Here is a 23528-nt window from a genome sequence, read left to right as displayed (position 1 = left end):
AATGTTAGTAATGGGAGAGTGAATAGCTAAAATAAGGCTAATCACACATGACTTGGTGGAAATCTTGTTACCAATAATATAGGGAGAAATCAGCATTGACCTAATTTTGACTTTTCTATAAATAAAGTTATGTGCTTTACACAGCAGAATATATTTTAAAGTATATTCAGCTCCTATTCTAAGCAGCCTTTCCAAATCAGAGTTCCACCAGAAAATTAAGCCCTACAAAATATTATACAAGTTACTATATTTTCCATTCTGCCAAGAATGTAAAACAGTTAGTCCATTTGGATGCAAAGGAAAGAAGCTAACTCATCACATACAGCTGATGCCTTGGGGAATTACAATTTAAGTTACTTCTGGGATGTATTCAGAGGGGTTATACTCAAGCAAACCTTTTCTTTTATAATCCTTTCTGTCGTAAGTTTAAGTGTCTTCAAAAACAATACAAAGATAGTAATTCCTTATGGCTTTAGATGTAATAATGGAATCTGAAATAGAAGTAGTTTAAATGATCTTTTAAGTACGTAAATACTAAACACTGTCATTTAAAAAATATAGCTAATATACACACTTAAAAACTGCTTATTTTTAAATAATCTATAGTCTTCATAGTTTCTCTGAAGTATATATTAATTTATTGTATGCAGTATTTCACTGTTCACTTGGAAGTTATTTGTCAGGTATTTCTACAACCCAAGGCACAAAATAATTTAAGTGATTTATCTAATGCCACTGAGATTCTATTTCACTGAATCTCTAAGATAACATAAAAGTTATGACACACCATTATTTTATATACCACTAAGAAAAAAGCACTGCTGATTATATATAATGCAATCTGATTTCAAAGGTCTTAAAATGTGAAAAATCTATATTACTAAATTCAAATATATATGTATGTATATCAATGTATGTGTGTACGAATGTGTGTGTGTGTATATACATGTATATATATAGTATCGATGCCCAAATAAGAAGCTAGGTCTCCTGACTCCTAGTCCAATGCTCTTTTCCGCTACTCATTACAATAACTAGGAATTGAATCAGTAACAATAAATATGTTTGTTTTCATCACTTTCTCTTAATTTGTATTTTTGAGATGGTCTATAATAGCAAAGATAAATAGACTGGGTTTTTAGCTGCAGTTTTTTTGTTGATTGTTTTCAGACAACAGAATAACGTGTAAGCACAACATGAAATATACAAATTCTGGGAGAATTTCTGGCACCTAAGGAAGAGCTTACTATAATAAGTAAATGAATTTGGGGGGAAATATTAAAAGTCAGAGGTCATATATAGTACTATTATCTCTGCAAGTGGTATGTCGATTATATTGGACTGCTGGATGAGACCGTATCTCCTGGCACTCAGGACTTTGTATAAACCCTTCTCATCCCTGGTCTTGGCCAAATGACTTGTTTAGGTTGAAAGATTATTACTAAGTGTGATGCAAACATGCTTGATAAAAGTCTGCACAGTGGAACTTTTCCCCTGGCACTGTCACTCTTGGAAGCAGCAACTATGCTATAGAGAAGTGTGGGCTATACTACTAAACGATGAGAAGAAAAGTAGAGAGAAACGTCACACGAGAGGGTATCTTGTCCATTCCTGTCTGAGCTGAGGGTCCAGGTGAAGGAAGCCCTTTAAATGACCTCAGCCACAATGAGCAGAATGGAAGCACCACTGTGCACAGTTAATCCACAGAATTTTGAGAAATAATTTGTCATTGTTTTAGGACTAAGCTTTAGGTAGTTTGCTACATAGTAAGAAATAAGTGAAACAGAAATCTATTCAGAAAACTAATGACTTTTGAAGTCCATTAGTACCTCAAAATGCTCCTTGATAATGTAGGCATTTGCAATTTTAGCCTTGATTCCTTCATAATCTCCAACATCACTAATACAGATTGCATACCACTAAAAATAGAAGAAACAAAGGTGTAAGAATACTAATATTCAGTAATATTCCATTCAATACCAGGTTGCAATTCCTCAGTAGTTATTCTCATTTAACAAAAAGCTGAGCACAAAACCTGTATTAAATATACTAGAATATACAAAGAAAAAGTAGACACAGCCCTTAAGGAACTTAAGTTAGGACATGCTTATAGAGAACTATAATATAAGAGAGAGGTTAGTGAATCTCTAAGAAAGTTACCAACACAATGGGGATATAATGATTCATATTTATGGTATGAATATAAATTTAGAAAAACGTGCAATTTAATAATTATCATTTTATTTTCTCAACCTACTTTCTGGGAACTGTTTCTTACTTCACACCCACATTGCTCTAGTAATAATGGCCACACTTGTCAATCGTGACTTTGTCCTCATGCCCACGGCTGGACAACAAACCCAAACTGAGACAATCTGAGTTTCTTCTCTAAGAACTGAATCCAAATATCCAAGCTTCATAAACCCAGGTGCTGTGGAAAGTCACAGATTCAGGATGAGAAATGCAAATCAAAACTACAATGAGGTGTATCACCTCACACCAGTCAGAATGGCCATCGTCAAAAAGTCTACAAACAATAAATGCTGGAGAGGGTGTGGAGAAAAGGGAAGCCTCTTGCACTGTTGGTGGGAATGTAAACTGATGCAGCCACTATGGAGAACAGTGTGGAGCTTTCCTGAAAACTAAGAATAAAACGACTGTACTCCTGGGCATATACCGAGGGAACCAAAATCGAAAAAGACACATGTACCCCAGTGTTCACAGAAGCACTATTTACAGCAGCTAGGACATGGGAGCAACCCAGACGTCCATCGACAGATGAATGGATAAACATATGGTACATGTATACAACGGAATATTACTCAACCATAAAAAAGAACAAATTTGAGTCAGTTCTAGTGAGATGGATAAACCTGAAACCTGTTATACAGAGTGCAGTAAGTCAGAAAGAGAAGAGCAAATATAGTATATTAACCCATATATACAGAGTCTAGAAAACTGGTACTGATGACGCTATTTGCAGGGAAGGAATGGAGACGCAGATGAGGAGAATGGACTTGTGGCCACAGTGGGGGAAGCAGAGAGGGGGATGAACAGAGAAAGCAGCATCAACACATATGCACTACTATGTGTGAAACAACTTGACCGGAAGGACACGTATGACACGCTCAACAACGGCTGGGTAAATATACCTTCCGTGTGCAAAGAGAACATTTACAAACATGGACCATATTCTGGGCCATAAAACAAGCCTCAACAAATTAAAAGGGTCTGTTTTATTCTTAATATAAACAAGAAACGGTGGTGGTGGGGATCAGGGCAGATGGAACCATGCCCTAAAAGGAGCATCTGCAAATGCGTGAAGACAGAATTCAGCTGTCACAATGACTCAGGGGCTCCCCTGGGCACAGTCCGACATGGCAAAGTAAGGTCCTAATCCAAAATATCAATAATGTCCCTTGGCCTCCCCACCGTGTCCATTGAAAAGCGTATTCTAAACAGGAAATCCAGACGCTCGTGGAGTCACATGTAGCAAGTTACACGAGATCTCTGCTGTCCAGCTGCTACCTATCCCCACATAAAACAGAAATAAAATGTGAGGAAAATGAGAAAACGTTTGTCCAGTGTTTCTACAACTAGAACTAAAGACAGACGCAACTGATGGAACTACTAACGCTTCAGTTTAAAAATAAGCCTTCACAAAAGTAACTTATCAAGCACACTAATGAAACTAGAATAGATGTTCAAGAACACAAAGAAGAATACTGCTTCTTTTTGAAAAAGTTTATAAAAATAAATCTCTTCCCTACTTCTTTAAAAGAGAGGTATTTCTTTCCTAGGTAAGTTATATATAATAGATAAGTATAGACCAATGTCTATGTCAATACAAGGTAAGAGTTTCACTACTGTAAGCACCTCACCTTATGGGCCGCAAAACTTGATTCATTTTTCTCAAGTGCCCTTTTTGCATACTCTAGGGCTTCATATACCAAAACCTTTTTCTCCTCTTCTGAGGTTCCACTAAGCTGAGCTACATCACGTGATGCCCGTGCCAAACGCCACAGTAACTCCGCATCTTCACTAATGTGAAATAAATATAAAGCAACAACCATTTTAGCTCACATTTTCATGGTTAAAGGTCATATCACTAATGAATACATAGTCTTTCAGGTCAGTGAGGATATAGCAAGCAACACAATATCGAAATCCACTATTCATAATGTTAAATTTATTATTTTCTATCACACAAATCTATGTGTGTGCTAAAACTTCCTCCAAAATATCCAACATTACATACAAACATTAACTTACCTGTAATATCTAAAATACTAACTTCCTTAGAAAATATCTGTATATTTGAATTCTCTAAACAATTTCCCTACAAAATTCAATATATACCTTGACATTTGAGTTCAGTGGCACTGTGCTTCAGACAACTCACTAACTGGTTCAGACAGTACTATAATATATATTAATTTATAGATAGGGTTAGGCACTATAAAACATAATGCTGTATCCAGAGCTCCAAATATAGTACCTGGCATACAAATATATATATGATAAATACCTGTTAATGAATGACAATTAAATATAATATAATCTCAAAATAAATCCTATCTTTGAATATGTCACCCATACCATGATGCATGGAATATTTAAAGCAAGGACTCTGGACTCCTTGAAGAACTGCAATTTAAATACAATTATATAAGATTGAACTGTCTATAAATAAAACAAATTGTGTGTGCATGCTCAGTTGCTCAGTCATGTCCAACTCTTTGCAACCCCATGAACTATAGTCTGCCAGGCTCCTCTGTCCATGGAATTTTCCAGGCAAGAACACTGGAGTGGGTTGCCATTTCCTCCTCCAGGGGATCTTCCTGGCCCAGGGATCAAACCCATGTCTCTTGTGTCTCCTGTATCGGCAGATGGATATTTTACCACTGTGCCACCTGGGAAGCCATTTTAATAAAAATTCCTTTTATTAAATGTTTCTCTTTAAACCTACTACGTTATACTTTTCTTAACAAAAATAGTATTCACATAAAATTGAGTGAAACTGAAGGTAGGGACTTCCCTGGTGGTCCAGTGGTTAAGAGTCCGCCTGCCAATGCAGGGCACGGGGATGTGGTCAGTGGTTCAGAAGATCCCACATGCCGTGGAGCAGCGAAGCGCACACACATGCAGGCCGTGCTCCTCAACAGGAGGGGCCGCCACAGACAGCAGCCCCCTCTCAGCAAGCAGAGACAGCCCACACGCAGCGAAGGCCGGCCCAGCCAGAGACAGCTGGACACGTCAATCAAAATAAAATGCAAAGGAAGAATCATTAACAAGAGAAACGGAGGGTATGCAGCAATAGCATGTCTAATCCAGTCAATATAAAATAACCACCTGACAGCTTCCTAGGCGGCTCAGTAGTAAAGAATCCACCTGCAATGCAGCAGACGTGGGCTCAACCCCAGGGGCGGGAAGACCCCCTGGAGGAGGAAACGGCAACCCCCTCCAGGGCTGCTGTCTGAAGAATCCCGTGGACAGAGGAGCCGGCGGGCTACAGTCCATAGGGTCAGCAAGAGTCGGACACGCCTGAGCCACGGAACAAAAACCTTACAGCTTGCACCGCGAATACTGGAGAGACTATAAAATGCCAGGCCAACCACTCAAGGTACTGAGCGGACGATGGAAAAGAAAAGTTGGATCCTACAGATATTTAGGAAGTAGAATTGATGGGTCTTTTGGGGAAAATTGGTTTGGGGAAATCTAAGAAAGTTGGTTGAAAATGGCTCAATATTTTTAGTTCAGTAGATGAGGTAGATCAATGATCTGGAAATGCCATTTAGTCTGATTTGACTCATTCTATTGGGCTGAATCTCCTCTTTCCACCTCCATTCCTCCCACAATATGAGCACACATTAATATAAGCATGTATGCTAATACTAAAAACAGAAAAAGGAGCTATTTTTAGTTTCTGAGACTGTGCTTTACAGGGATACATAGGTATTATTCAAAGGTGACAAAAAATCCTAGTTCATTCAAATCTTATAGCAGTAAGAAATTAACTCAGAAGAAATGAGAAATACACGACATAGATAAAGAAGAAAAGTATCTATTCAATGACTACCTTGTATTCAAAGTAACAAAAGGAAAAACTATGTCAACGTTACCTAGAATGAGTACATAGAACCACCTTTTCTAAATCAATGAAATATATGTAGCACTTCTGAGTCACTTAACATAAGAAAAAAATCATACTATAAACTCTAAGAACTATTACTTTGAAGTAAAAACTTTTAAAAACTATAAAAATTCCCAGCACCAAGAATATTTTAATCATTAAATAACAGAAAATTTCAGTCAACAGCAAACCTGGGCCTACATAACCCACCTTTCCTTGTACTGGGTTAGCAACTGGTAAAGTTTTTCTGTTTCTCCACTTTCATATAAGTAGTCTGCTTGTTCAAGGATTTCGTCAATTTTGAAGACTATAAAAGAAAAAAAGACACACTAAAGTAAGTCTTTCCAAGCCAGTTGGCAATAATTCTAAGACACCTGAATGCTTTTACATAGAAGCAAAAGAAATCAGAAACAGAAATCACCTATAAAGGAAGATCAGAAATTCTGAAGAATCTTTGACCTCATTTCTGTAACAAAACACTGCTAAAGCATGCTGAAACTAAGAGTGATAGATGCAAAAAGAAGTGGGTAAGAGCTCTAATCTCTGCTCTGGTACTTTGAAGAAATTTACATCGTGAGCTTCTTTTGAAAAATTGATATAATGGGACATACACACAGAGAAAAACCTTAAAATTCAACCACTAGGCCTGACTCGCAAGGACACTTTAAAAACATTAATATTATAACATGAAAGCATGGCTTCTCCTAACTACTTGGCAAGGTTGCTGAGAGAGTTGAAGCTACGATGAAAAGTCTAGGGAGCTTTATGTTAAGTTAATATATGATATTTGTTTTTCTCTCTCTGATTTACTTCACTCTGTATAACAAACTCTAGGTTCATCCACCTCAGTTGAACTGATTCAAATCCATTCCTCTTTATGGCTGAGTAATATTCCAGTATGTGTGTGTGCGTGCATGTGTGTGTGAGCGTGCGTGCAGAAACACACCACAACTTCTTTATCTATTCATCTGCTAATGGACATCTAGGTTGCTTCCATGTCCTGGCTATTGTAAATAGTGTTGCAGTGAATAACGGGGTAATGTGTCTTTTTGAATTCTGGTTCTCTCAGGGTGTATGTCCAGTAATAGGACTGCGGGGTCATTCAGCCTTGTGCTCTGTGACAATCTAGAGGGGCAGAAAAATAATAATAATAATAATAATATAATAAAGGGGCAGGATGGACGTGGGAGGCAGGCTTTAGAGGGAGGGGATATATGTATATTTATGGCTGATTCATGTTGTTGCACAGGAAAAACCAACACAAAGTTGTAAAGAAATTATCCTCCGATTAAAATTTTTTTTTAAATAGTAAAAAAACGTCTAGGGAGCTTTAAAAAGCTGAGTTGTAAGTATCTGCCAAAATATGTCATTAGCCAGTGACAAAACCAACTCCCCTTTGTCTTTCATGAAAATGATATGTTGAAAAAAGAAAGAAAAAACAAAAACATAGCAATTCAAGTATATGCTTTTTTAAAAATATAAGAACAATCATGGACAAATGAAATCAATAAATAACTAGTAATTTTTAGCCAATTTCAGATTCTTCATCTTCTAGAACATTAATAAGAACATCTATTCAAAATCAAATCTCTTCTTTCCTAATCAACTTGGTGACGGTTAAAAAGTGAGGGCTGTGGAACACAAACAGGCTTATTAAGTCATAAATTGCAAGAGCTTTTCCCTAGTGGGCTGCGTCCAGTTTTGGTCTCTGTAGCCGTTCATTTCACTTGGCCGTGCTGTCTCGGTTGCTGCGAGGGCTCTTCCCCAGCTGTGGGGCGCAGGGCTCCTCCCGCAGGGCTCCGGCGTCTCTGGCTGAGGACACGGACTTCAGTAGCCGCGGCTCCCAGCTCTGGAGCACAGGCTCCACGGTTGTGGCTCAGGTGCTCCAAGACATGTGAGACCTTCCCAGACCAGGATCAAGCCGGTGTCTCTTGCACTGGTGTGCTAAGCCCCTTCACTCGCGTCCGACTCCTTGGGACCCCAGGGACTGTAGCCCGCCAGGCTCCTCTGTCCATGGGATTCTCCAGGCAGGAACACTGGCGTGGGCTGTCATCCCCTCCTCCAGGGGATCTTTCTGACCCAGGGATCGATGTCAAGTCTCTCACAACTTCTACCCTGGTAGGCAGATTCTTTACTACTGAGCCACCAGGGAAGCCCTGATATAGTCTAAATTTTGGCTCTGTCCACATACACAACTGGCTTAACCAAATTTAATTTTTAAAATATGGCAAGTCTTAATATATGTTTACATATCTATGATATGCTAAATCAAAAATTTGATGGCATTTTTCTATTTTTCAGCCAGTTATTTGATATTTAGTACCAAGTTGCATTGTTTATAAATAAAATATTTTTATCTCAAAGTAATTGGGTCTTAATTACATCAAGAAGAATACACCACCATGGCATTAAGAAAACAACAGAATCACTGTATCATTATACAGTAGAGGTTGGCAAGCTTGTTCTGTAAAGATTCAGAGAATAAATGTTTTAAGGCTTTGTGGGCCAGATTGATTTGTGGTATATTCTCCCACCCTGCCACAACCCCTCAACCCTTTAAAAATGTAAAAAACATTCCCAGCCCAAGGTTCCTACAAAACTATAAAGTATGAACATAGTATTTCTCACTGTAGGAGCTCTAGCTACCAGAAGACATTTTATATATTTGAATACATAATACAGCTGACGTATTACAGGCTGGATTATTTTCCGCTTGTCTCTGCTTGTCTGTGTGTCCCTACTGTGTGTGTGCTCGGCTGCTCAGCTGCGTCCAGCTCTTTGCAACACCATGAACTGCAGACCACCAGGCTCCTCTGCACATGAAATTTTCCAGGCAAGAATACTGGAGTGGGGCGCCATTTCCTACTCCAGGCTCTACTGTGTACACACACACACACACACACACACACACATATAGTTAAAAGTGAAATTGTTAGTCGCTCAGTTGTGTCCAACTCTTTGCAACCCCCTGGACTGTAGCCCACCAGCTCCTCTGTCCATGGGATTTCCCAGTCAAGAATACTAGAGTGGGTTGCCATCCTCTTCTCCACGGGAGCTTCCTGATCCAGGGATCAAACCAGGGTCTCCTGCATTGCAGACAGATTCTTTACCACCTGAGCCACCAGGGAAGGTGTGTGTGTGTGTGTGTGTGTGTGTGTGTGTGTGTGTGTGTGTGTGTGTGTGTGTGTGTGTGTGTGTGTGTGTGTGTGTGTGTGTGTGTAGAGAGAAAGAGATATGTGTGTGTGTGTGTGTGTGTAGAGAGAGAAAGAGATATGTGTGTGTGTGTGTGTGTGTGTGTGTGTGTGTGTGTGTGTGTAGAGAGAAAGAGATATGTGTGTGTGTGTGTGTGTGTGTGTAGAGAGAGAAAGAGATATGTGTGTGTGTGTGTGTGTGTGTGTGTGTGTGTGTAGAGAGAGAAAGAGATATCAGACCGACAAGTAGAGAAAAGCAGAAAATAATCTAGCCTATAACATGTCAGTTACATTATCTATTCAAACATAATAAGTAATTATCAAAATATAACAAATACGAATACCTCTAAGTGTTCCTGATGCTTAGCTGAGGCTTACCTTTGGCTGTGGCATGAACCACAACAGCCTGGGAAATGACTCGACAAGTTTCAAAACCCAAATAAGACAGGGCAGAAAATAAAAGACTTCTTCTGAAAGTTCCTGAGTTTCCCATTACCTATGGAAAGAATTAATGGTCAGGGTTGTCAAACAGAAAATCTGAAGAAACTGCTACCAAAAGCAAAGATTACATCAATTTTTCCCCACCTTCAAAGCAATCAATCCTAAGAGTACTAGAAGTGCAAAATTTACTTTGTCAAATTCTTCTGTAAAACTATTTCACATAGTTACTTTACAGAGAGAGTGTATCTTGTTAAGAAAAGCCTCTTAGCAGCTAAAGATGGTAGCTTGATGTAACAATGTCAGTTATGCTGGTAAATGCTGGATTGGAAGGTCTACATTCTATTTGAAGAAGCATGGATATTATAATTTCTTGAAACAAAATAAGACACCAGTATATAATCAGTATGAACCTTAAGAATACACGAGATAAAGAATATCAAATATGGCAATTACATATAAATAACATACATGGTTTTAAATAAAGCTATCTTCAAAAGTGACCCATAAAGTTTTAAAATAAACAATGAATAAAATAAAAAGTATATCCAAACAGATTTAGAAATTCATTGTCATAATTATGGCCAGAATTCTCAAGATCAAAGGCAAAAGAATATATGGATATCACTATAGCAATTCTTCCCTTTTCCCATGACAATTTTCCTTTCACATAGCACCTATTTTTTCCTTTCTGTCAATTTATTCCCATCTATATAAAAATAAGCTAGCCTACCTACCTTTGTAAGGTGTAACTGTTCCCTTCTTAAAAACAAAAGAAAAAGCTTCCTTTTGAGTTCACATCTCCCTTCAATCTCATTTTTCAAATTCTCTTTTCAGCAAAACTCTTTTAAAAAGCTGTCTGGAGCTCTGTCTCCACTTCCTCTCTTTGCATTCTCTCTTGAATTCATACAAATCACACTTTTATCCCCACAACTCCACAGAGAGTATTCTAGTTAAGGCAACCAAGGATGGTATTTCCTAGAAAATTCTCATCTTACTTGATCTATCAAAACCATTTGACAGCTGTTCACTCCCTCCTTTAAAAAAAAAACAAAACTATAAATGAATATTTAATATAAGAAATTTTTAAAATGTTGCTTTATTGAGAAATTGGACTTCCCTGGTGGCTCAGAGGGTAAAGCATCTGCTGCATTGTAGCGGGAGACCCAGGTTCAGTCCCTGGGTCGGGAAGATCTCCTGGAAAAGGAAATGGCAACCCACTCCTGTATTCTTGCCTGGAAAATCCCATGGATGGAGGAACCTGGCAGGCTACAGTCCATGGGGTCGCAAAGAATCGGACACGACGGAGCGACTTCCCTTACTGAGAAATAAGCGATATAAAAACGGTGTGCGTGTGTAACATGCACCATGTGTGAAGGATATTTGCACACCTGTGAAACCATCCCACAATCAAGGTAATGAGCACACCCGCCAGTCCCCCAGTCTCCCCGTGTCTGCTTCTTCCCTGAGCCTCCGGGGCTGCGCTGGGTCTCAGCCGAGCGCGCGGGGCCTTCTGCCGCGGTGCCAGGCTTCTCTGAGCTGCGGCCCACAGGCTGAGCCGCCCGACAGCAGGTGGGGTCTCAGTCCCAGCCCGGGAGCGAGCCCGTGTGCCCGGCATGGAAGGCGGGTCCCTAAGCGCTGGCCCAGCAGGGGTGGCCCCTCACGTCTAACTCTTCCACCCGCTTCCCTTCAGCACTTGCTGTGTTCTCTCACCCTTGAAACGCTCTTCACTTGGCTTTAAGAATACTACTTTCCTGAATTTACTGTGTCCTGTGCTAAATCCCAGAACTTCGTTTTTCTACCCCTATCATTTCGGTGATTTCATTTGGTTTTATGGCTTTAAATGGCATCAACATGCCCAAAACATGCACATTTAATAAAGCCAAGAGGTCTCCTCTTAACTTCTGAACCACATACCCAGGTGCCAAACAACATTTACACCCACAGAAAGTGTAACAGGCACCTCAGTCTCAGCCACTTACTGTTTCCCCAAACTCATGCCACTCAGTTTCCCCTTCTTGGTAAACGGCAACTCTACACTTATGGTTGTTCAAGCCGAAAAAACAAACAAAACTTTCCCTCACAACCCAAATCTGAACCATATTTTAGCTTCTCATAAGTATCTAGGGTAAGAATGAGGAATCCAACATACTACAGTTTGCTGAGTGCTTTATTTACTTTTTCTTGAGCTTGAATATCCAGGACACCAAATACAACTGGATTCAAAACAAACCAACCGCAAAGCAGTAAAACCAAATTTGACACAGTCACATTTCTAACACTGGATGTTCTGAGTTCACTCATAGTTACCAAAGAGAAGCAAGATGCAGTAGGCGCACAGGAGATGGGGGTAGGGGGGTATGGATGGTGATGGTGGGACAGAGAGAAAAGAAAAAGACTAAGATTTTTCAGTGAGCCCCCTAGTTTCACCTGTTGTCCTGGCAGGCGTATCACACAGAAGAAAAGACTGCACAGATTATTACAGCTTGGGGAAAGTGTATATTCAGGCTGTCTGATGCCCCTGCTGATACAATGCTCAGAAAACAATACCTTGTGAGACTGTCTGAGCTAGAATTTGCCATTTCACCTGGAACATTAGCCATTACTCAACACAATGTCTTTCATACAATGAATTCTGAAAAATATATGTGTTGAAAAAAAAAATGTTGAACAAAAGAAGCCAGCTATCTTTTAGACATGTCTTTTCTTCAACACTGATTACACTGTTTTCAAGCCAGAAGGAATTAAAAACTACAGACCCATCACTAGATGGAAAGAATGTGTCACCCTCATCTCCTGGTTCTTCTCCTAGCTTCCCACCAGCTCCTCCTCCTCCTAAAACACCGGACGTGTACTGTTCCTTTGGTCCTGTCCCAGGAAACAGCACGGCCGTCCACGCCGCTGCAGGAGACAGAACATGGAGAATCAGCCGTGACTTCTTCCTCTGAACTCCCTCACCAAAGCTTTCAGGTACGCTAAGTTCACATCACTGACATCCTTTTATGGCATCCACTTATTTCCATTTCCACGGCTACCACTGAAGTTCAGACCACCACACAGCGTACTCGTCCTCTAGAGGTGATCTTTTATTTAGTCTCCAGCATCCACACTAGCCTACCTACTCTTGACACTGGACAGTTATTTTTTAATTCAAATCTGAGCTTATGAATCCTCTGTTTAAAACACTCTCATAGTTTCCTATAACCTTTAGAATAAAATAAATACTTAACATGGTCTACAAGGTTTTCAGAATTTAGTTGTGGTAAGCAGCCTTGAAAATGGTCCCCACTGGGTCCTCGTTCAAGATGACAACCTAGGAGGATGCGAAACACACCTCCCACACAGACACATCAAACCTATAGCTACATTTAGTAAAGAAAGAAAAGGTGTCTTCCTCTGAAAGAAATGCCCAAACTAGCTGAGTGACTCCTTCATATCAGGCAAAGGAAGAAAAACCCACTTCAAAACAGGTAGGAAAGACTGAGACAAAATTTTCCCACAAACCACAATTTTGGTGTGGAGAGAGGCAACTCACAGCCCTGAGCTTCTCCCTGAGGAACAAAGGGTCTGAACCCCACAACGGGCACCCCAACTTAAGAGACCTACACTGAGAAAGGAGCGCCCAGAGGACCTGGCTTGGAAATCCAGTGGCGCCGGGGTCTGTGACACACACAGGCCACAGCGAGCTGAGAAGCAGCTCTCACAGGCTCGCAGACTCACCTACCCCGGAGCCCAGCACAGCGGCAGGCAGCCTTTCTGTGCAAGAGGCTTATTGGCTCACATCAGAACTTCAGCCTGAGGAGCAGGCATCTCATCTAACCCATGTCTCGGGGCCGAGAGTAATCACTTCCAGAGAACTCAGAGGGCGGGCATGTCACAGCACTCTCACCTGGCCATGCTGCAGGCACCAGTATCTCCCCCAAGACCCTGTGCACACTTTCAGAGACGGGAACACGCATCGTCGTGCTCATCACCCAGGTAAGCTCACGGGTCTGGTGCACACGGCACCTGCGTGCATCCTCTGTAAGTGGGGGCGCTTCTGTGCACTTACTGTCCAGTACTACATAGAGCAGGAGGAGGGAATGGCAACCCACTCCAGGTCTCCTGCCTGGAGAATCCCACGGACAGAGGGGCCTGGCGGGCCGTGGTCCATGGGGTCGCAGTGAGTCGGACACGACTGGTGACTGCGCATGCCCTATACAGAGCACAGGAGTCCCCTTTCTTTATTTCAGGCCCAGGATGCTAGCAAGCAAGCATGAAAGTGGCAGTCATGTAGCTGGTACTGCTAAGAAACGGTAACGATGGAAACAAAAGTGAAAATAACTGAGAGAGGGGAGCAAGGCGAAGAGATGGGAGACATCACTTGTTCTTAAAAGATGAATCGTTCAACATGGTTTTAAAGAAGCAGCAGGATTCTAAAGAACAAGGACAAGATCACAGAACACGTGAGGTCTGCTGTCAATGACGTCAATAGTAACACCAAAGACACGCAGAAGAGTGATGGAGAAGACAGAGAAACTGCCTGGTTTGTGGATGCAGGGTCAGCATCAGCCTTGAGTCCCACTCAGCTTAACGCTGATTCAAGAGAAAGCTAAAAGCCTTTATGAAGACTTGAAGCAGAAACACGGCGAAGAATCAGAGGACGGTCTCTTAATGCCAGCCGTGGTTGGCTTCATCAGTTCAAGGCTAGAGCCAAATTGCACAACATAAAAATAACTGGCGAGGCAGTGAGGGCAGATAGAGTAGCTGCACTCTATTCTAAAATTCCTGCACTCCAGGAATTTCCTGAAATGCTTTGAGAAATTATTGATGAAGGTGCGTATTTACTCAAGCAGGTTTTTAATGTGGATGAGACAAGCCTGTACTTGAGAGGATGCCAGGCTGAAGTCACATCAGTGTCGAGGAAAAGTGACGCCAGGCTATACAGCACCAAATGACAGGCTAACTCAGTTGTTCGGTGGCAATGTTTAGGCAACATGAAGCTGAAGTCTTCCTTAGTTTATCATTCAGAGAGCCCAAGAGCCCTTGAAAACATAGCCAAGGGCTTTCTTCCTATTGCGTGGAAGAGTAACCCCAAAACTTGGTTTACACAGGCCATGTTCCAGGACTTGTTTTTCCACCACTCTATCCTGGAGGTAGAGAAATATTGCTTGGAGAAGGGTGCTCCATTCAACAATGTTTTGCCACTCAACAATGCTCCATGTCACACCCTATTCATGGACGACTTTCATCCCATGTACTGCATCTGCCACAAAATATTTCATTGCTCATCTAACTCATAGACCAGGCAGTTAGAGTGACTTTCAAGAAATATTATTCATGTCATACTTTATCGAATCAGGAACAACCTTGTGACAATCTTAGAAGGACTATAACATCTACAAGGCCATAAAAAAACATTGACTTTGCTTGGTGTGAGGTTATGGCCATCATCATGAATGAGGCTTGAAACAAGCCCACAGTCTGTTCACAATTTTCCCAATTTGTTCACAATTTTCTTGGATTTGAGAAAGTGGATGAGGAACCCAAAGAGGTCTTTGGCAACTTAGTGACCCTCAGTGAGACGGTGGAGCTAGATCTGCAAAAGGATGACTTAACTGAACTCATGGCTGTGCAACGTGAGGAGCTTACTAATGATGGTCTGATGGAACTGGAGGCCCAAAGAAAGGGTGAAGAGAGACAAGTGAAAGAAGCAACTGAAGAACCAAAGAGAGTCATAGTGCAGGAGGCGGCAAGGGCACTTTCTTTATGTGAGGAGGCAGTGTTAGTTTTTGAGGCACAGGACCTGAATGCAGAATGGTACACAAAGGCTGCAGGAGCCATCAGAATGCAGTCCAGTACTACCATGTCATCTCTGATAAGAAAAAAATTACCTACTACTCAGACAGCACTGGATCGTTTTATCAAGAGGGTAGACAGAATAGAATCCAGCAAGGAACCAGAACCTATGCCAGCAACATCAGGTGTGAGTGATATTGCAACTTGCCCTCCGTCCCCTCTGCTTGATGACCCTTCAGCTCTACTTGGGCTGTTCACTCAGTCATGTTCGACTCTGCGAACCCAAGGACCACAGAACGCCAGGTTTCCCTGTCCTCCATCATCTCCCAGAGCGTGCTCAAGTTCATGTCCACTGAGTCAGTGATGCCATCCAACCATCTCATCCTCTGTCATCCCTTCTCCTGCCTTCAATCTTTCCTGCATCAGGGTCTTTTCTAATGAGTCAGCTCTTTGCATAGGTGGTCAAAGTATTGGAGCTTCAGCATCACTCCTTCCAATGAATATTCAGAATTAATTTCCCTTAGGATGGACTGGTTGGCTCTCCTTGCAGTCCAAGGACTCTCAAGAGTCTTCTCCAACACCATAGTTCAAAAGCATTAATTCTTTGGCGCTCAGGCTTCTTTATGGTCCAACTCCCACATCCATACATGACTACTGGAAAAACCATAGCTTTGATTATGTGGATCTCCATCGGCAAAGTAATGTCTCTGCTTTTTCATACGCTGTCTGGGTTTGTCATATCTTTTCTTCCGAGGAGCAAGTGTCAAAATTTAATTTCATGGCTGCAGCCACCATCTGCAGGGATTTTGCAGCCCAGGAAAATAAAGTCTGTCACTGTTTCCATTGTTTTCCCATCTATTTGCCATGAAGTGATGGAACTGTATGCCATGATCTTCATTTTATTAATGTTGAGTCTTAAGCCAGCTTTTTCACTCTCCTCTTTCACCTCCATCAAGAGGCTCTTTAGTTCCCCTTTGCTTTCTGCCATAAGGGTGGTGTCATGTGCATAGCTGAGGTTACTGATATTTCTCCTGGCAATCTTGATCCCAGCGTGTGCTTCATCCAGCCTGGTGTTTCCCATGTTGTACTCTGCATGTGAGTTAAATAAGCAGGGTGACAATATACAGCCTTGATATACTCCTTTTCCTATTTTGCTGGGGTCCAGCCTCGGCAGGATCCAGGGGGTACCCTCAGGATGAACGGCGTCGGCAAGAGAGAGAGAAGACACGTGAGACTAGCCTTGATAGGGCCAAGTCTGCGAGGGAGAGAGAAAGAGAGAGAGAGAGAATGACCAGACGGGGGTGCAGAGAGTCTGGAAGAGTCTGGCAATGCTTTATTTTTTACCATAGCTTTTATACCCTAAGTTAGTACATTTCTAAGGGGAAGATAGTTTAACGTCAGCCTGTCCTTCACAAAACCAGGGTGTTTTCTGCATACTTCTTTGTTTATGAGGGTCTTGTACATTATCTTCTGGCCTGGGGCTATTAACATTTTATGCAGGTCAGGTGAATGTAAACCTATTTTCTGTTTTTATGGTGACCTTAACTGAAAGGTAACAGTCTCATAGGGAAATAGCACAAAGTAGAATTATATTCTTGTTAATACAAAAATTAATCTTTCTGCAAAAGTTGTCAGTTGCGTTTATCTAAGAAGTTTACCCCATACTGACTCTGCGACTTTGGTGAGGCAGCTTTTACCTAGCACTCCTGACTGACAATTAACAACCATCTTATTGTTACCACACTAGGGCTAAGTTCTTATTTCTCTAGATCTTTAACTATATTAACAATGGTTTTTATAACACAACCTTAGCACATTAAAGGCAAAAATACAGCAAGCATAACACAGCAAGCAAAACACAGAAAGCAAATCACAACCCAATAACCACCTATAGAGTAATTTTTCTTATGTTTTCTAATAGGACTCCTTTACCCCTTAAAAGGGCTCTATATCTATTAGGGCTTTTATATAATCAGGTTCTTTATGCTATTTTATGATTAGGATATTATAAGCAATCATGCATATTAGTACCAAGGGCATAAATGCGTTTGGCTAACAAACTACCAGCAAAGGAGTTTAAATTAAAACACTCCTTTCACCCTGAATAATCTCATAAAATACCACCACCTGGGAAAGTTAGTGATTAAAGTTTTAAATTGATTCTTATTTGGGAAGAGATCGGGGAAGGCTTTCCTGCCTGTGTCAGAAAAATTAGGGAGCAGTCCATTGAGGCAGGCATCAGAAAGACAGATATCATCTTTAAGGTGAGAGCCGGGGGCAGCTTTTCGAAATCCCTGAAAACCTGATCTGCCTTGCCTGCCAGGCTTTCTCCTCATGACCTTGTCATGGGCGGGATCTCGTGAGCTGGCCTTTTCGAAAGCCCCTGAAAACCTGATCCGCCTTGCCCGTCAGGTTTTCTCCCTTACGGCCTTGTTGGGGTAGGGTCTCGTGAGGTGACTTTTTCGAAACCCCTGAAAACCTGATCCGCCTTGCCCGTCAGGTTTTCTCCCCTATGGCCTTTTTAGGGGTAGGGTCTTGTGTGTTGGCTCCCGGCACTATTTGGAACCAGTCTGTTGTTCCGTGTCAGGTTCTAACTGTTGCTTCTTGCCCTGCACACAAGTTTCTCAGGAGGCAGATAATGTGGTCTGTTATTCCCATCTCTTTTAAGAATTTTCCAGTTTGTTGTGATCCAAACAGTCAAAGGCTTTAGTGTAGTCAATGAAGCAGAAGTAGATGTCTTTCTGCAACTTTCTTGCTTTTTCTATGATCCAATGGATGGTGGCCATTCAATCTCTCATTCCTCTGCCTTTTCTAAATCCAGCTTGCACATCCGGAAGTTCTCGGTTCATGTACTGTTGAAGCCTGGCTTGAAGGATTTTGAGCATGACCTTGTTAGAATGTGAAATGGGTGCATTTGTACGGTAGTTTGAACATTCTTTGGCACTGCCCTTCTTTAAGACTGGAATGAAAACTACCTTTTCCAGTCCTATGGTTGCTGCTGACTTTTCCAAATTTGCTGGCATACTGAGTGCAGCACTCTAAAAGCATCAGCTTTTAGGATTTGAAATAGCTCAGCTGGAATTCCACCACCTCCACTAGCTTTGTTCACAGCGATGCTTCTTAAGGCTCACTTGACTTCACAGTCCACAATGTTTGGCTCTAGGTGAGTGATCACACCATTGTGGTTATCTGTGTAATTAAGAGCTTTTTTGTATAGTTCGTCTGTGTGTTTCTGCCACCTCTTCTTAATATCTTCTGCTCCTATTAGCTCTACTATCGCCTACCTTTTCTCCCTCCTCCAGTCAGTGACTCTTCTTGCCTGTTCACTCAATGCCAGCCCCCATATGCCAGCTTTGGTACTGTACTACTGTACTTTTCAAGGTAAAATACTATAAGATTATAGATGTTTTATTTTTTGATTATTTTTTAATGTATTATTTGTATGAAAAGTGTTATAAACCTATTACAGTACAGTACTACACATCCAACACAGTACAGCACTGTGCTAGGTAGCTACCTAGGCTAACTGTGTTGGACTTGGGAACAGACTGGACGTACCAATGTGCTCTCAGAATGGAGTCTGCTCATACGCAGAGGATTTACTGTACAGAGGAAACAGACCACACTTCCAGCCTTTCTGTGACAGAGGCCTCTTAGTTTATCTTCAAAGCTAGGCCTAAGGGGAAGGTCACTAATTAAACACACATATAAGGACCAGCTGTAATCCTCTCCAACTATAAGGCCTCAGAAAAATGAAATGGAAATCAGGGATTATCTGACAGTGTACAAAATAAGCCACAAAGACACTCACTGAGCTCATGGGAAAAACAGATGAACGACGTCAGAATTTCAACAAAGGAAAAGAAAATAGCAAACAGAAATCACAGATCTGAAGAATACAATAACTAAACTGAAAAATACAATGGAGGGCTTCAACAGTAGACTGGAAGAATGGAAGAAGGTATTAGCGAACTCAAAGGCAGGGCAATGGAACCCATCTAATCAGAGAAGCACAAAGGGAAGATAAAGAATACAGAAGAGTGAAGATAACTTAAGGGACTTAAGGGACAACATCAAGCAGACCAACCATTGTATTACAGGTATCTCAGAAGGAGAAGAAAAAGGGGCATAAAACTTATTTGAATAAACAGTGGTGAAAACTTCCTTTACCTAGAGAATAAAACAAGTATCCAGATCCAGGAAGCCCAGGCAATCAAAAAAAAAAAAAAAAAAAAAAGAATCCAAAGAGACCCGCACCAAGACACAGGAAACGGAAGTGACACAATGAGCAGGAGGGCTTAAAAGCAGCGAGAGAGGCAGCCTGTGACACATGAGGGCGCCCCAGCCCGCCCCGCAAGGTCTATCAGCAGACACTTCAGCACAAACTCTACAGGCCAAAGGGAGACACAACATTCAAAATGCTGAAGGGAAAAACTGCCAAATACTCCACCTAGAAAGTTGCCCTTTAGAATCGAGGCAGAGATTCACAGTTTTCCAGACAAGCAAAACTTAAAGAAGTTTATCATCATTAGAATGGTCTTACAAGACACCTTAGAGGGACTTAATTTGAAATGAAAAAGTGCTGATGATTAACAGGAAAACACACGAAAGCATAAATCTCGCATACACGAAAATTCGGAAAATCTAATGTTGTAAAGATGGGGAGCTAATCACTTATAAAGCTAGTATGAAATTTAAAAGACAAAGGTAGTAACAATAAGTACAGTAATTTGTTAACAAACACAAAAGATAAAAAGAAATATATTGCGATACCAAAAGCATAAAACGTGGGGTGGGGGGGGGGAGCAGCAAAAACTTACAGCTTTAGAAACCATTCAAACCTAAGTTACTATCAACTTAAAATAGGCTGTTAAAGCTCTAAGACGTTTTATGTAACCCTCATGGTAACCACAAAGCAAAAACCTACAGGAGACACACCAAAGAGAAAGATAAAGGAATATAAGCATTCTATTTCAAAAAGTAAATCACAAAGGAAGACAACAAAAGAAGAAACAAAGGAATTACAAAACAACTAAAAAAAACTTTAAGAAAATGGCAATAAATAAGAGTTAGTCACTGAGTCACATTTGACTCTTTACAATCCCACAGACTGGAGCATGCCATGTGTTTGGAATTTGGTCCATGGGACTCTCCAGGCAAGCGTTCTGGAGCCGGTTGCCATTTCTTTCTCCAGGGGATCCTCCCAACACATGGATCAAACCCAGGTCTCCTGCATTGCAGGCAGATTCTTTACTGTCTGAACCATGCATGCGCGCATGCTAACTCACTTCAGTCATGTCCGACTCTATGTGACTGTATGGACTGTAGCCTGCCAGACTCCTCTGTCAATGAGGATTCTGCAAGCAAAAATACTGGAGTGGGTTGCCATGCCTTCCTCCAGGGGATCTTCCTGACCCAGGGATCGAACCCATATCTCTAACATCTCCTGCATTGACAGGCAGGTTCTTTACCACTAGCGCCACCTGGGAAGCCCATATGAGCCATAGCTATCAATAATTAGTTTAAAATTAAATAGACCAAATTCCCCAATCAAAAGACAGAGAGTAGCTGACTAGATTGTTAGGGGAAAAAAAAAAATTTTTTTTAACCTTGTGAATTTTTTATTTTTGGCTTCAGAAGCAGGAGAGCAGACCTCTGACCTGCTTCTGACCTGCCTGGACACTGCCTGGATTGCATGCTTGCCAGCAAGGACAGCAAGTTAGGCAGCACTTTAGATGAGAAAGGGAGTAGATAAGAAAGGGAGTGGGTCTTGGAATTCTTGAATCCAAGGAGGCCTGGCCAACCCTCTGGGCTTTAACAAAACCCTATGACTCACAAAGTGAAACCAACAGCATTGTAAAAATTTTAAAAAAAGCTGCATTATTGCATGCAAACTGATGCAAACATCAGCCTGGGATTATAAATAGGGGTCCTCAAAGCAGCAAGCTGAAGTCTCACCCATGGGATGGATGCACCACCCAGGAGCTTTTCCCAACTGGGCCTCCAGACTGCTGTTAACAAGGGACTTCCCAGCACTGTTTAAGTCTGGACATTGTTTGGCTCAATGGTGGTGCATATGCTGTTACTTTTCTCTATTATTTCTACTTCTCTTCTTTTAATGACTGTATACTGAAATTAAGTCAAATAACCCTCTGTTAAATATGAAGTTGTTTATTGTGTGTGTGATGAATGGTTTCTTTTGTTAATGAATCCTTCCAACCTAAAACAAAAATAAAACTTTTGGCAAATACAGATAAAAACAAACAAACAAAAAAAAACAAGCTCAACTACATGATGCCTAAATAATTCAGGACACACAAAAATTTAAAATAAAGGAATGGAAGAAATATTCCATGCAAATGGAAACCAAAAGGAAGTTAGGGCAGCTATATTTATGTCAGCCAAAATAGACATTAAGACAAAGACTGTAATAAGAAATAAAGAATGTCATTATATAAAAATAAAGGGCTCAAACCAACAAGACAATACAACATTTGTAAATATTTATGCAAGCAACACAGGAGGAGCTAAACATATAAAGCAAATATCAACAAACCTGAAGAGGGAAATAGATAGCAAGTACAATAATAGTAAGGAACTTCAATATCCCCACTTTCATCACTGGATAGATCATCCAGAAAGAAAATCAATAGGGAAACGTTGCACTTAAACAGCATGTTTAACCAAACAAATATAATGGGTATATATAAAACATCCCATCCCAAAGCAACAAAATATACAAGCATACGTGGAACGTTCTCCAGGAGAGATCATAATGTTACGTCACAAAACAAGTCTTAATAATTTTAAGAAGATTAAAATCATATCAATCATTTTTTTCTAACTACAAAGGCATGAATCTGGAAATCAATTACAAGAAAAGAAGAAAATTCACATATATGTGAGGATCAAACATTATGCCAATGAACAACCAATGCTTCAAAGAAGAAAACAGGAGAAATTTTATAAGTGCCCACATTAAAAAACTAAACCAACCAAAAAAAAAAAAAAAAAAACTAAACCAAAAATTCATGGAAGAAAATAAACTAAGATCCAAGGGCAAGCAAATGAAATAGATTAACAAGACAATAGAAAAGATCAATAAACTAAAGACATGGGTTTGGGGTTTTTTTTAATGTACACAAAATAGACAAACATTTATCTAGATTCACCAAGTAAAAGAGAGATGACTCAAATAAATAAAATTATAAATGAATGAGGAGACACCACAACCGATACCACAGAAGTACAATGTGCCATAAGAGATTACTATGAAAAATTACACAACAACAATTTGAACAATCTAGAAGAAATAAATCAATTCCTACTAGCAAACAACTTACTAAGACTGTATCATAAAAAAAAAATTTTTTTTGAACAGACCATTTAAGGCAATTGAGTCAGTAATCAAAAGCCTCTCAAAAAAGAACAGCCTAGGACTAGATGGATTCACTGGTGCATTCTATCAAACATTTAAGGAATGAATACCAATCCTTCTCAAACTCTTTCAAAAGTAGAAGAGGAAAAACTGTCAAACTTTTTATGAGGCTAGCATTACCATAATACCAAAGACAGACAAGAACATTAAAAGAAAAAAAAAAAGTACAAGCCTATATTCCTGATGAACATAGATGCAAGAATCTTCCACAAAATTAGGAAATGAAATCCAACAATACTTTAAAAGAATCATAAGCCAAGATCAAGTTGGATTTATTTTAAGGATACAAGAAAGGTAACATCTGCAAATCAATCTGATATACCACATTAACAAAATGAATGCCAAAAATCATATGATCATCAAAGGATGCAGAAAAAGCATTTGACAAAATTCAACATTTAAGATAAAATTCTGAACAAAGTGGGCACAGAGGGAATGTACTTCAACACAATAAAAGCCATAAATGACAAGTTTATAGCTAACATTACAGCGAATCGTAAAAAGTCGGAAGTTTTCCCTCTAACATAAGAAACAAGACAAGGATACCCTC

At 40.4% G+C, this 23528-nt stretch overlaps 1 protein-coding gene across 4 annotated transcripts in view; it reads right to left on the bottom strand.

Moving 5' to 3' along the window:
• RMDN1 (regulator of microtubule dynamics 1) overlaps positions 1-23528 on the bottom strand; it is a 35099-nt gene that overhangs the window by 8776 nt on the left and 2795 nt on the right. For all 4 annotated transcript variants that reach the window (XM_043880064.1, XM_043880065.1, XM_043880066.1 and 1 more), the window contains exons 2-5: positions 9703-9820; positions 6344-6440; positions 3882-4041; positions 1830-1919 (exon numbers count right to left, since the gene is read on the bottom strand). In XM_043880064.1, coding sequence (XP_043735999.1) covers positions 1830-1919; positions 3882-4041; positions 6344-6440; positions 9703-9820 — 465 coding nt within the window. The remainder of the gene's footprint in view (positions 1-1829; positions 1920-3881; positions 4042-6343; positions 6441-9702; positions 9821-23528) is intronic.

Source organism: Cervus elaphus, chromosome 21 (genome assembly GCF_910594005.1).
Source record: "Cervus elaphus chromosome 21, mCerEla1.1, whole genome shotgun sequence".
In the NCBI taxonomy this organism is placed as follows: domain Eukaryota; kingdom Metazoa; phylum Chordata; class Mammalia; order Artiodactyla; family Cervidae; genus Cervus; species Cervus elaphus.
Note: the sequence above shows the minus strand (reverse complement) of the source record. Positions and strands in the feature narration are given on the sequence as shown.